This window comes from Pinus tabuliformis, chromosome 2_2, assembly GCF_031772625.1.
Source record: "Pinus tabuliformis cultivar Carrire ecotype Pingquan chromosome 2_2, CPIR1, whole genome shotgun sequence".
Classification (NCBI taxonomy): domain Eukaryota; kingdom Viridiplantae; phylum Streptophyta; class Pinopsida; order Pinales; family Pinaceae; genus Pinus; species Pinus tabuliformis.
Window position 1 is genome coordinate 1,310,002,615 of NC_142300.1, and position 14,581 is coordinate 1,310,017,195.

At 37.3% G+C, this 14,581-nt stretch overlaps 2 protein-coding genes across 2 annotated transcripts; both read right to left on the minus strand.

Annotated features, from left to right (window-relative positions):
- Nucleotides 1-2,648: 2,648 nt before the first annotated feature.
- LOC149198325 (uncharacterized) lies at nucleotides 2,649-14,185 on the minus strand. The gene is made up of 5 exons (XM_089404128.1): nucleotides 12,014-14,185; nucleotides 4,287-4,458; nucleotides 3,581-4,124; nucleotides 3,261-3,467; nucleotides 2,649-3,124 (listed from the first exon to the last, which is right to left on the minus strand). The coding sequence occupies exons 2-5, from the start codon at nucleotides 4,367-4,369 to the stop codon at nucleotides 2,990-2,992; spliced, it is 969 nt and encodes a 322-aa protein (XP_089260254.1). The 5' UTR covers nucleotides 4,370-4,458; nucleotides 12,014-14,185; the 3' UTR covers nucleotides 2,649-2,989.
- On the minus strand, nucleotides 4,779-10,127 carry LOC149198326 (uncharacterized). Its single transcript, XM_089409006.1, has one exon. It carries the CDS (start codon nucleotides 10,125-10,127, stop codon nucleotides 4,779-4,781), a length of 5,349 nt encoding a protein of 1,782 aa, XP_089265132.1.
- Nucleotides 14,186-14,581: the final 396 nt, after the last annotated feature.

Sequence of the window (14,581 nt, forward strand, 5' to 3'; positions counted from 1 at the left end):
TCACATACAATCAAGTCAAGCTAAGATTGACATCTCATGAACTTGCAGTAGTAAGATGCAAGAATATCTTAGAGAACAAGATAACCACTAAAAGGATTAACAAATAGACTTGTACCAATAAGATGCATTAACCTTATATAGCACACATCCAAAAAGTCGATCAAATATTTCATGTTTCAAAATGCATGAAAAGATTAAGTTCATTAAATGTTGAGATATGCCATATTAATCAGTTGACTCCATATTCCAGAGCCAATGTTTGGAGTCTGATGAAATTCCATTGGCTCAACCCCTTGTTTGCCATGGGATATAAGAAGACTTTAGAGGTTGATGGCGTACCAAATGTTGCAGGCAAGGATCTGATAAACTTGGTCGTAGAGTACTTGGGAGGAACATAGCATTTTTCCTATGAAGGCTATGTGCTGGCGTCTGTTTTCTTTGGTGCAAAGATGATTGAGTCATTGGGCCAGAGACAATGGTATTTTGGAGCCCAGCAGCTTGGGAAACCATATATCTACGTAGGCTCCAAGAGCTAAGAAGGGTTGAACAGGGCAGGCACTGTGAAGGTCAGCGGTACCATAGCTTATGTTCCACAGTCTCCATGGATTCAAAGTGGGAAAATTGAAGATAACATCTTATTCAGGAACAAGATGAATAAAACCAGGTATGAAGGTGTACTTGAAGCATGTGTTCTGAAGAAAGACCTAGAATTGTTTTCTCATGGGGATCAAACAGAGATTGGTGAAAGAGGCATCAATTTGAGTGGTGGACAAAAGCAAAGGCTGCAACTTGCTCGAGCAATCTACCAGGATGCAGGTATCTATGGATTTACTATTAATATACAACAAGATACACAAGAACAACAATCCCATGATCATAATTTCCATATCTCCTTGTTTTGTTCATCATTATAAAAGAAATGAAGAGTTACAATTGAAAACAACCTTATTCTTTTAGAAATTTCAAAAATTACCTGAAACTCAAAAGAGACCCTTAAGTACTGGAAATTTCTTTACATAGTTTACTCCAGCACAATCCCATCAGTATTTTTCTTGTACTACAATGGACTAAATTCAGCTTGATGAATGTAGCAAAATCAAAGGCCCCATTGTAGTCACATGAGAAACAAGGCCATCAGTAAGCTTGATACGGATAGATGAGCATGATACAGAAGCTTAACTCTATAGAAACCTAGTCTTTATCATACCTGTATAGCTCATATGTTAAGTATGCATATGCTATTACTCTGGGAAAGAAAAGTAAAATTATTGATCAAATACCTCCAAGTGTTGTCGTACATCTCCACCACCATTATAGGTGTAAGTATGCACTATGTGCTTTGAATAGGCAACCCCTGTTGACATCAAGGGATAATAAAAGTAACACAAATCAATTCTGTCAAGCTCAGGTTTTGAAGATTGGATTGTATGAATTGCTGTACATTGAATTGGACTATTCATTCTGCTCACTACAGTGTTACAATTATTGACACAGTGTACCAGAAAATACATAAAGCAAAGGAACTACAACAATATGTGAGCTGTTTGTATCAAGAAGACAAGAATTAATTGGCCAATGCTTTCATGGCATACCTTTATGTTCAGTACTGCTGCCCATGATAGGCATTTACCAGTGTTTGGATTGGGTCAAAACTGTGTAATGAGCGGGTTGATCAACAGAGCCGCTTGACCAACATAGTTCCTCTCATGTGTGTTGAGCAGATGTAATAAATAGGCGTTGAATACGAATAAGAGAGGGGTGTTACCATTAGTATTTGATACTGTACTTCAATGATTGAACTAAAGGATACATAAGAGGTATATGACAGAAAATGCAGCTGGTATTAAGTACCCAACCTTGAACCTTATGCTCACAACTCTTTGCTAATCTAATTGAAATTCATAGCCTTCATTCAGCCCTCTCCAAAGTATTTGATAGAAAGCAGTCAACATAGGGGTGTTACCATTAGTATTTGATACTGTACTTCAATGATTGAACTAAAGGATACATAAGAGGTATATGACAGAAAATGCAGCTGGTATTAAGTACCCAACCTTGAACCTTAAGCTCAAAACTCTTTGCTAATCTAATTGAAATTCATAGCCTTCATTTAGCCCTCTCCAAAGTGTTTGATAGAAAGCAGTCAGCATAGTCATTCAGATCAAACAGTAGTAAAAAAATGTTTCAAGTGGATATTAAGTCAATTCAACTGATACAAGAGTTCAAAATATTAGTAGCCCACTTCATTTCCATTGAGTTGCCAATAGTTACAACAACATTTTCCAGTTGCAGGATCAGATCAATCTCTATTTTTACCTAGCTTTACATGCTATTTCTCAAGGGCGGAATGACCTTTTGTGCTTTTTAGGCATGCAGATATAAATTAGAACATCATCTGTAAGTTTTTACTCCTTTTCCAAAAAAGCCTTGTCTTCCTCAACAAAAAGAGGATATACTCCTGCCGTTAAACAATAAGGAGCTTTGTTTCTTTTCATTCCAGTAGAAAATAAATGCCCAAAGGAAGAGTAACTACAGGTATAACAGTAGCATGAAGATGGTAATCCGAACCATCAAAACATTCATCAGAGTTGTTTATTTTCAGCCCAACAGAAACTAAAATGCCCAGAAGAAGAGTTCTTATGTTCAAATAATAATAAAGACAGATATAACAATACCATGAAGATGGTATTCCAAGCTTCCAGCAGATATGAACTCGTAGACCAGAGAAAGTCACATCCTACAGAGGATAAAATGTGTCAATCTGTACGCACAATGACATCCGAACTATCCAACAGGAAGTTGCTGTGTACATGGAAATCTCGCAAACTGTATGTAACGTCGGCAACGTCTTCGAGATACTTTTCATACGTGAGTCCTGTTAAGGATGGACACAGTTCGAGCAGTAAACTATCCTTTAGGATGCATTTGTATTGAACATTTGCGTCGGTTTGGATTGTGCAATTTAATTGCAACCTGCGATGATATGTAGTTAGCTTTTGCATGTAGAACAGTTAAGTTGGTCCATGATAACTGTCCCAAACGTATCGGCGGGCAGAGAACAATTGTTACAGATTATAACAAAGGGTTCTGTATGTATGTCTGCTATAGTGAGCATTCCTTTAACCTGGTCCATGTTTCAGTACAAGCCTAGCGTTAGATATTGTAATAAAAATACTAAGAGGATGTTAAATGAACGTGCGTAATTTAGGAGAACAGGAAATAAAGATTTATAATATATATTTTGTGGAGTATGAGAGGACCTTTGTTGTTGAGGCAGGTAGCTTTCTCAAGTCTGCAAGTACCCTGTCTGAAGTAACCGCTGTAATGAATGTAGATTTGCAACTCCGTAACGACCCACGTTCTTTGCCTCGGGCAACATTTCGAAACAGCACCATTGGTTCTTCTTGTTTCAAAATTTGTTGTTGGATTGATTTGAAAATTGGCTTAAATGTATTAAAAAGATGCACCTGCGTTGCAAAATATACTAGTGTTAAATGTAATTGCTTTTAAGTAAATGGCTACTTAAAATGTATTGATGATTTAAATGTTAAAAAGAATAAATGGTTGAATTTGTATATACCGTGGCTTTGTCTTTTTGAGCTGGGCTGTCCTTGATAGTTAGGACATATTGACCAGCTATTTCTTTTGCTCTTGTTACAAGGCCGGCAACTGTGCCGATTGCAAATGCAGCAGTCGTGCTGGTGAGCTGGTTAATAGTCGTCGTGGGAACAAATCTGTATTCGGTACAGATAGGTGGAATTGGTTCCAAAATGGTCTTCCCATGCAAAACAAGTATACAGGGACAGTCTCCATGGTCGTAAACTGTCTTGGCAGAGACCTTGAAATCTGTAATACAGATTCCCTGGCCCACTACAAGTTTCGCTTCAGTAGCAGGAATCAGGTTGTGTGGCACATTCAGCGTAATTGTCATATGCCCTCTGTTGTCCACTAGGTCAGCCCGTAACAATACAATTCCGCGGGCTTCGTCAACCAGTGTTTTGTATATCACTAGAACCTGGCCGTGAAAAGTTGTTCCCATTTTCAGCCCTTTTAACTCCTGTATTGTGATTGTTTTGCATAATTGATGCCTGGCTGCTATCTCAGAAGTACTTTCCTGTTTCTGCCTGTAAAACAATATTAAAGAATCTGAATTAACATTATATTTGTACTACAAAACTTGATGTACTTTCTTGTTTCTGCCTGTAGAACAATATTGAAGAATCTGAATTAACATTGTGTTTGTACTACAAAACTTGTAAGAATAGATTTGAAGGTTTTTTAGTTACTTTTTTGCAGTTTCTGAGACGTCAGAAGTCTCTGAAAGGGAGCATGTTTCTGGAGCAGGTACTTCTTCGTGTTGTCTTTTCATATTAATTATTTGTTTACCAGTCTCTGATTTGAAAGGCAGCAAGGCTCTGGAGGAGTTACTTCTTCGTGCTGTGTTTTCTTATTAGTTATCTGTACAACACGAGTACAAGCTATTAGGTCTACAAGCAAAACTTGTTCCATGTAATAATAAATATGTATTCTATTAGGTCTACAAGCAAAATGTGTTTCATGTAATAATAAATCTGTGCATAACGTTATTCTATGTGTCGTTACATACCTAGATCAGTAAACACAGAGTGTTGCAAGGGAGCTACAAGAAATAGACTTTCAGTATGGCGATTGGAGATTGATATTGCTCGGATAACACAACATTTGTTTGAACAGGGAAATATGAAGTTTCCTTGAATATGAAATTTAGCAAATTGGTTATTGATTTGTTCCAAGGGTCATTAGAGCTGTAATAGCGCATAGAATATGCTGTGATTAGACCAATAAGCCCATGTTACATTTATCTCACACTGTTTCATAGGCAAAGTTGTCCAGATATGGTCTATTACTGTGTTTCGGCGCGGAGATAGTTTGCTTGTTATTTCATGTAAGTTTTCCATTTCCATAAATTGTACAAAGAGTTTGCTACGAGCTGTTTCTTGTTGTATGTCAATGTTCAAATCACCAACAACTAAAAAAACACAGTCAGTATATGTAGTTTGCGACTTTGCTTCCTGAATTATTTGCATTATTGTGGATACTTGTTCAAATGGTGCTGCATAAATGTTCATTAAACAAATTGGTCGTCGGAAGTACATGTCAATTAGGCTAAGTTCTGTTTTGTTCTTGCAAAATGTCTTTCTTGCTCTAATAGGTATTTTTTTGTTTATGCAAATAAGAACTCCATGTGTAGAATGTGCAGCTGCAAAATTGAATGATAAGAATTCTTTGACTACTGGTGGAGTGTACAAATGAGTTTCTTGAAAACATAGAATCATGTTGTCCATTAATTCATTGTGATGAATCACGTCACTAAGATGTGCACGTAGACTACGTGTGTTCAGGCTTGCAATCGATAAAACATCCTTGTTAACAGATTTCTTCTTTGCGAATTCTAGTTTCCATGCACCAGTTGTTTCTAGCCGTGCCATCTCATTGATTATTTTGTTTTTGACATGGAAGTTTTGTTGTGTCAATTTGTTAATCAAGTATAGTGAGTCAATAGTTCGAACACGTGATAATGCAGTGTAGACTAGACCATGTTTTGTGACACCAGTTGGGTCAAATGCAAGTTGATCCAATGTCAACCCTTGTGTCCGGTGTATTGTCCGGGCACAGGCTAATTGGATTGGAAATTGTTTTCGAATTGTAATTTGTAATTTGTTCCGAGACATTGCTAGCGATTTTTCTATTCGAAAGATTGGTGTCCAATTTGGCATTATGTTTATGTCGTATAGTTGTTTGAAGTTGCTTCTTTGTTGTTTCCCAATTTCTGGGTCTGAAAAATCTATCCAGACAATGTCAGGCCTGTTGTTATTAGATGAATAGGATTTGAAAATCCCTTCAGCACCATTTACTAATCCATCGTTTGTATTGTAATTTCCCGCATATAGTTCAACTAACATGTTCTGTTTAACTGTAATTGTTGATGGCAGTGAGATTGTTTTATCAAAAGCAAAATAACTTGACCCAGGAAGCTCGTAGTTGTCAATTGCAACGAGCATTATTTGTTCCCCCTTTGTTAGGGAAAGCATTTTCACATTGTGAATATGGACATCTTTGTTGCGATAGAAAATGTGTGGGAAAACTAGGCTTGAAGGTGGGACCCTATAGCAGTTGTTGTTTACATAAGCAATATCTTCATCTGTTTGCATGTTTAATCTCATCCTATTTAGTACATCAATGAACAATGGGTCTTTTTGGCGCATGGCTGTGTGCAGTTGATAACATTTTATTTTCTCTGGCCAGAAGTCATATGGAATTGTGTTTTTGTTGATTTTTGGGTTTTCAAAGATCAGGGAGTCTCTAACTGGGTTTGCCTGGTAAAGGTCGCCGGAGAATATCGTGTCAACATTGCCAAAGTATGAAGTTGGTGTGTGTAAGATTTGTCGCAGGCGCTTATCAATTTGATATAGTGTTGTTGCACCAACGAGCGATGCCTCATCTATGAGGAGGACACACAATTGTTGGAAATGCTTTGATAATGTGTCCAATTTTTCATTGTTTAGTGAGGGGCAATCTGCTTTGTTAAAGGGCAAATAGAATGCAGAATGCAATGTGACACCACCAGCATTGAAGGCAGCTTTGCCCGTGTATGCAGCGATTATTCCTATTAGTTGTGATGGGTTATAAGGCAATGCCACATTGTGTATGCGTACTAAGGATTGGAAGATTGCCTTGGCTGTGTGTGTCTTGCCTGTTCCTGCACCTCCTGTTAATAATAGGTAGATTAGCTCGTCTGGTCTGTACAATTTCCTTGTTATAACATCAGTAACTATGCTTGCTTGTTCAGTGTTTAATTGTCGCATTAATTCATAGTACTCTACGTCTTCAAGTATACGTGGTTGTTTCACGATTTCATATGGCCTTGTAGATGGTAAAGCAAACTTTTTGCTATCTTGCAAATGTCCCAAGTCATTTTGGAAGTCGTAGTTTTCATATTTGTCATCTATCGATTTGTTAAATGTTATAGTTTCTGTTTCATTTGATTTCAAACTATTTATGTCAAATATTTCTCCAGTTTCTGTTTCTACTGTGTGCATTGCGTCATCTATGTCACCCCATGTAGTTGTTGTAGCAAATTTGAACTTTTGTTCATTTTGCTTGACTATTTCTTCGACCGCAACATATGCAGCTTGCCAACTTGTGTGATCTTGCTTAATTGCAGTTTCACTTCCTCGATAAGGATAGTATAACATCAATTGCTCTCTACAGTGATTTTCAATGTCCTTGTATTTGTTATATCTAACAGATCGAATGACATATGGTCTACTTGATTTTCTGCGTTCTTGTCCTTTCTTTGTATAGCTAGATGCAAATTCTGCTAAGCAGACATGTTCAATAGCAGTAGGTCGGACAGCATAGTAATCAGTAATTGATGGGCACATTATGTCTTCTGAGTCATCTGCTTCCTTCTGCAGATCTTTTTGTCTTTTAAGAACAAATGCACGATCATCGACAGGAGATGTGTTAATAAATACACATTTCCGTGAACTGGAGTTTAGTGGGAGCGATAACACAATATGCACTGCTTGTTGTGCAGACATTTGCTGCAAGTTGACCAAAGCTTTCCCTAAAGAACTAATGGTATCTAGGATATCAGATTTTGTTTTCACATGATTGTCGCGTATGTTTTTAAATGTTCTTGTGAGTGTTTTATCTTCTTTTGTCATATAAGAATTGCAATACATTGCAACTGCATATGAATCAAGTACAAATTGGGAATCAGTGTTTGCAATCCAAATTCCTGGAATATGTTTAGCGAAGTTGTTTGTCCAGGTGTCAACTGGGTTCCTTTGCAATAAGAGTGTTGTTCGATTTAGTGTACATTGGATAGCATGTATGTATTCATTGTGTGCTAGTCCAAGGTTGGCTAAAAAGCTATCAAATGTATCATTCTCACTGTATCTTGTATTGTTTATTGCTTCGAAGATTAGCTTTGCATGTGCTTTTGTTTTATCACTATCGAATTCAAGAGGCTCAAGTATTTTTGTTACTTTCATTGGCGGTACTGGGAAATTAAATCTGCAATTAGAATTTGCACGCTTCCTACAACTTTTTGTGTGACAATGGTGTTGTAGAACTCTAAGTTCACTTGCAAGTAACAATGAATTAGTTGACAAGTAATTGTCAACGAATTCTTCGACTTCAATATTTGTATTTTGACCATAGATTGGTGCAGATTTTATCCATAGTAAGCCATGTTCATGTTCATTGCCCCGGTTTTGGAATTCAGTTACATAGAAGTGGTCAGTGAGCTCTCCATAATACTTGTGATCATGAGATATCAATTGATGTAATGCATCCCTCCTAGATCTATAGTAACGTACACAAGTAACAGGGTCGTTTCTTATTAATGAGCTAGGTTCATTTTCATCAAGTTCACCCGTGTTTGGTCTTCTAGTGTTTTGTTTTATGTGTCTCAATGCATGCATTAAAGGATCCCAAAGATGCTCCGCACTGCTAAACGAAACAAAGAAAGTGGGCGGCCCTAGTTGTCGTATCATTGCATAGAGTTTGTTCCGTATCTGCTGGTGGTAGTCAGGTGAGGTACGAATTGCTTTTAGGTCCATGTACCCAATGTTAGAATTTAAAATACGATCTAGGTTTGGTTTTGACTTAACGTCTTTTGCAACTAGTTTTCTACCTTTCAACTGCCCTTTTCTAATTCTAATCCACATTGTATTCAACACCTGATTTATGATAATGCGAATTGCTTTATAGAACAGGTTTGTAGTATGATAAGCAAAATCGTGGCTTTTATGCAGCACTTCCCAGTGGCAAATCTTTTGATATGTAAAGTTTTTGGAGATGTCAGCTGGGCGTTTGTTGCCATAGAAAAGCGATGGGAAACTCATTTCTTCTGAGTACTTATCTTTGAAGATTCCTAATGGCATGTATCCAGCAGCAGGTGCAATGTTAATTTGTTTATTTACAAGGTCATGGACGGTGTGTGCATCAATGAATCCATGGACCAATGTTTTTGTTGTTGGTTCATCGTTATCTTCGTTATCGTCTTCGCTATCTTCAGTGTCACTTGAACTTTCATAAGCTTCTTGGTTTTGTAGGAATGCCTCTTTCCAATTGTCATTTATGGTAGCGTTCTCGAGCTTGTAAAGCATCCTTTTGCATAATTGTTTTAATGCTTTCATCACTTTGTGAACTCGAACTCGACCAAATGCATAAGCACTTTTGAATCTTAAACTCTTTTTGAGAACAACGGCAACCGTGTCAGTGTCTTTTATAGTTCTAGGCAGTGCAGATTGGATTCTGGAAATGTTAGTGGGGACATTGATGACTCCTCCAGTTAAGCCCAGTTGCGACTTCTTATGTCGATGGCCAATTTCTTTTATTTGCAAGAAGGGCAATCTTAATGCGACTAGTCTTTCCTCTAGTTCAGTGAGGTCTCTCAGTGTTCTAGTGCCATTGTTTCTTCTTATGTGTTCAGGGACTGCATATTTAGCAATTGTTTCATGTTCAATTGCTTTTTTGCAATGTTTACAAATGTAGCAATTTTCAACACGAGATTTAACATTCTCGAAACTAGTTGATTGTTTCCTAATCTTATTTTTTTTTGCTTGACATTCTTGTTTCACAAAGCAGATGTCTCTTTTGAAAAAAGTTGTTTCACATGATGAACAATTGAAAATAGGTGTGTCACTTACTTGTCTTTGATATATTTGATCAAACTCTGATAATTCTGGTAATTTTTTCATTGATCTTGATTGAATCGAGAGGTCGGATTCTCCTGATTTCTTTGATTGTGCTGAACGATCCTTTGATGTTGTTGCAAATCGATTGTAGTCCATGTTTTCTATGACTATTTCTTGTTTCATTGTTGCTGTGTTGAATGCAAGTCTTATTTTCTCCGTTTTCGATTTTGTCCGGATAATGCCTTTAAGCAAATGCAAAGATAAGCTTTTTGTCTCTTTGCCTAATGAACAAGGGATTACAATTCCCGTTTGTGCGTTGTTTCCAATTTGTTTTTTCAAGTTTCTAAGTGATCGGAATCTCAGTGTCTTGAATTTTACTTGGTTCGTTGATCGCGCTGATAGATCCGTTGGTCTTCCTGCAGATGGGCAGTAGTCCATGTTTTCTATGACTATTTCTTGTTTCATTATTGTTGTGTTGAAGACAAGTCTTATTTTCTGTGTTTTCAATTTTTCCCGAATGATGCCTTTAAGCAAACACAAAGATAGACCTTTTGATTGTTTGTCTGATCGACAACAAGTTACAATTTATGTTTGTCTGTTGGTTCTAATATGTTCTTTCAAGTTTCTAAGTGATCAGAACCTCCGTGTGTCACTAACATCTTTTGTGTGCGGTGTGTCACAAATATCTTCTGTGTTGTTTAGAATTACTTGATGTTCCATTGTACTTCTGTTATATTGTATGCCTATGTTTTGCCTTTTCGGATTTTCTTGAGCAATGTCCTTAAGCACATGCTTGTTTAAGTGACAAGGTGATTTGAATTTAGCTTCAATTGGTTCACATTTTGTCTCAGGTTGTGGTTCAATATCGTTCTTTGAGGTATCGGCTTGTTGTTGGAAGGTACAACCAATTGTAGGCTGCCTATGAACCAAAGGCTCGAAGTGCCCATTCAAAGGATCATCGTCATGGAACAGTATGTCACGAGTATTTGTTGTAATACCTGAATTGAAGTGCAAATACAGTCTCATGTTTGTTTTGGACCAAACCCTAATTGGAATTTTCAACCAGTTTGACATCCAATGGATGCAGAAAATATCTCCCCATAGACCTCTAAATGCTGGGGGTATATTGTTTGAGGCAGATTTAGCCATTTTGTCTAAATAGATTTCACGGTTTCTAATGTTATGCATTTCTTTCAGTGAGGCTTCATGCAGTTCATGTTCATAAGACCAAATTGCCTCACTATCTTGTTTTTTGAGACAGTTTCTAAAATATTCTATTGTTCCTTTCCTTAGCTCCACTGATGTGTATCGGAAATCTAGCAAAAGTTCTAAACTATCGAATAAACAGTCTCCAATTTGATATGAGAAATTGTCGACACGAAATAAGTCATGCCTTTGCAATAGCAATTGCAACTTGTGTTTATCAGACATAGGTGTGTCACAAACATCTTCTGTGTTGTCTAGAACTACTTGTTGTTCCATTGTACTTCTGCTATATTGAATGCCTATGTTTTGCCTTTTCTGATTCTTCTCAGCAATGTCCTTAAGCACATGCGTGTTTAAGTGACAAGGTGCGTGTAATTTAGCTTTGATTGATTGACATTTTGTCTCAGGCTGTGGTTCGATGTTGTTCTTTGACATATCGGCTTGTTGTTGGAAGGTAAAACCAATTGTAGGCTCTCTATGAACCAAAGGCTCGAAGTGCCCATTCAAAGGGTCCTCGTCATGGAACAGTATGTCACAAGTATTTGTTGTAATACTTGAATTGAAGTGCAAATACACTCGCATCTTTGTTTTGGACCAAAGCCTAATTGGAACTTTCAACCAGTTTGACAGCCAATGGACGCAGAAAATATCTCCCCACAGACCTCTAGATGCTAGGGGTATATTGTTTGAGGCAGATCTAGCCATTTTGTCTAAATAGACTTCACGGTTGCTAATGTTATGCATTTCTTTAAGTGAGGCTTCATGCAGTTCATGTTCATAAGACAAAATTGCCTCACTATCTTGTTTTTTGAGACAGGCTCTAAAATATTCTATTGTTCCTTTCCTTAGCTCCATTGATGTGTATCGGAAATCTAGCAAAAGTTCTAAACTATTGAATAGGCAGTCTCCAATTAGATATGAGAAATTGTCCACATGAAATAAGTGATGCTTCTGCAATACTAATTGCAACTTCTGTTTATCAGACATAGAAGACATGATGACCACTAAGTGTTTGATGCAATATTATGTTTACTGATGTAATGCAGTTACAACCAGAGAATCATAATAACAAGTTGAACAATGAAAATGATCTTAGAACACAAAGTGATTGTGTGCACCTTTGGAACCGCAAATGTCTGCTAAGCTGCGGAGACTCCTTATGTCAGGTAGCATCCACTGTGCAGCTCTGATACTGAAGTTCGAAATATGACTGCCAAGATAAAGAAGAACGTAAACCCATTGATGTAATGCAATTACAACCGCAGAATCATAATAGCAAGTTGAACAATGAAGTAATTGTGTGCACCTTTGCGACCAAGTTCAAAATATGACTGCCAAGTAGGATCAGTCAGTGTAAATCCATTGATCAATCTATATCAACCCAATGCCCTTGTTTTTGCTAATTATGCAAGTACATGCAATGTCACATAACTTGGAAAGGCAAATCAAACAAACTAAAAGCAATGTAATGTCAGTAGTACCAGTCCCTACTGTAGGGTAGGATCAGTCAGTGTAAATCCACTAGGCTGTTAGCTTGCTGTCCGCTGGCCCATTTCATAACAGCAACCGGAGAATATAGCAGCAAACAGTGCTATGGCAAGCTCTAAAAAGTGGCAAAACATTAAACCAAAATAGGACAAATCTTTCCACTTTTAATATTAAACTTCCCTGATGTCCACTAATGAACTAAAATGCAGTCAACAAGACCATAGTAAAAGACACAATTGAGAATGCCTCATGCAACTCCAAATTTAATAAGAGATACTACAAGAGAGCTACACAGGTTCAGAAAGCCAAAATAAAGAACAGAAAATAAGTCCTTGAATAGTGTAGGACCTTTAGTATGAAAGAAGCGGCAATTGATACAATAAAAGTTTCCAGTTTTAACATGAACTAGCAGAGGAGGCCAACAATATAAGATGTAGGGAAGCAAGAGGAAAAAATTGAGCTCTACTAATTCTGTAGGGGGTAAACATGATTTCAAAGCAATCTCATCGTTGACAGAAAAAGAGCAACATAGGTCACAGCCTGGTGGCAGACCCTTGTCACGATATCATCTTATACAGATAAGGAAATTTCCAGATTAACTAGTATAGTGATCTACCAAAAAATGGAAAGCATAGAATCTGTTAGCCAGTAGGAACTTCTCCCTTGGTTATTAGTAAAAGTTATAACTAGTTTACTTATAAGGTTATGATATTCATAAGAGTAAACAGTAGATAGCAAAGTGAATGTACAGGTAAGTTTAAAACATCTATACACTTTGAACAAGCTAGTTAAGCATAGTGATTACCCTTTTTCTATATCACTAAGCATGGGTTAGAGATTACCATTACTTTAGACGATAGGCTCATGTGTTAGTAATACTATGGTAATTACAGTACCTATGTTCTTTACAAAGTTTGACTCAGTCAGTGCAAGTTTGATGAATGACCTCACAGTTTGACTTGCAGGTTTCAAGGACAATCGAAGAGTATGACTTGTAAGTTTGACTCATACTCTCCAGGAAAAGCATAAATACCCTTTAGACAGGGACATTCCACATTGTTTCCATCTGTTTGAGTGAATTTCCTCCATTCGTTGACTGCAAGTGACAAAGATAACTATAGGAGGGCAAAGTAACCCATCGAGGGTACCAACCAACACATTTTGGTCGTTCACCAAAAGAGCTGGGCATACAGGCAGTATACCTGCAACACTAGTGTTTCTGTAGCAGCAGCAAGACTGGAAAGGCGCTTAAAAGTTTTAGAAGATATGAATTTTTTATGGTGTCACTGACAAAACTAAGACACAATTGAGAATGCCTCATGCAACTCCAAATTTAATAAGAGATACTACAAGAGAGCTACACAGGTTCAGAAAGCCAAAATAAAGAACAGAAAATAAGTCCTTGAATGGTGTAGGACCTTTAGTATGAAAGAAGCAGCAATTCAATCAATGTTTCGAACCTCTGGCCTCAGTGGTAAATAAAGCCAAAAGTCTCATGATAGAAACACTGCGGACAATATCGAGAACTCTCAATGATTGCAAGAGTTAAGATACATTCAGCGCTCTTTAGTTGGAAAATCAAACTTGGGGAGCATGAATTCGAGAAGTAGTACAAAAGGAAGAGATCACATATTATTTTCTTTGATGAAACATCAAAAAGTAATGCAGAGTTAGCTGGAGCAGGAAGCGTCATCTCTGACCCGGATGGAAACCAAGAATCCAGCTTATGCTTGGGGGGCTCAGAATGGCAACAAACAAGCAAGCTGAAGCTTATGCTCTATATCAAGATTTGAATATTGCCACTAGCTTGGGAATAAGAGAATTGGTAGTCATTGGAGACTCCAGGATAGTTCTAAAATCTTTAACACATCAAGAAATTCTGAACGACTTCCAGTTAGGCTCAATATTCTCCATAACCACAAAGATCACTCAACAGTTAGCCAAAATCTATCCTTTCATGTCCTATGGGACCACAATGGCAATGCAGAGCATTTGGCCAATGAAGCCTCTGGTTTGTCTCAAGGAATTTTGAAACCAAAAAATGGGGTTATGTATTCTTCCATTATCCCCTAATCTCACCCTTCAAGATTACAGATTAAGGTGTTCTATTCACCTTCCATCCACCCAGAGAGAAATTTGCAACAACAAACTTTTGATAAAGTTTTGTAAATCAATATGTATTTTGAATGATTTTTACA

Coding starts and splice junctions, on each gene's coding strand:
- LOC149198325 (XM_089404128.1), bottom strand. CDS start 4,369: ATGAAAAGACAACACGAAGAAGTACCTGCTCCAGAAACATGCTCCCTT. Junction 4,125..4,286: donor GTCTCAGAAACTGCAAAAAA/GTAACTAAAAAA, acceptor ATTGTTTTACAG/GCAGAAACAGGAAAGTACTT. Junction 3,125..3,260: donor TACCTGCCTCAACAACAAAG/GTCCTCTCATAC, acceptor AACATGGACCAG/GTTAAAGGAATGCTCACTAT.
- LOC149198326 (XM_089409006.1), bottom strand. CDS start 10,127: ATGGACTACTGCCCATCTGCAGGAAGACCAACGGATCTATCAGCGCGA.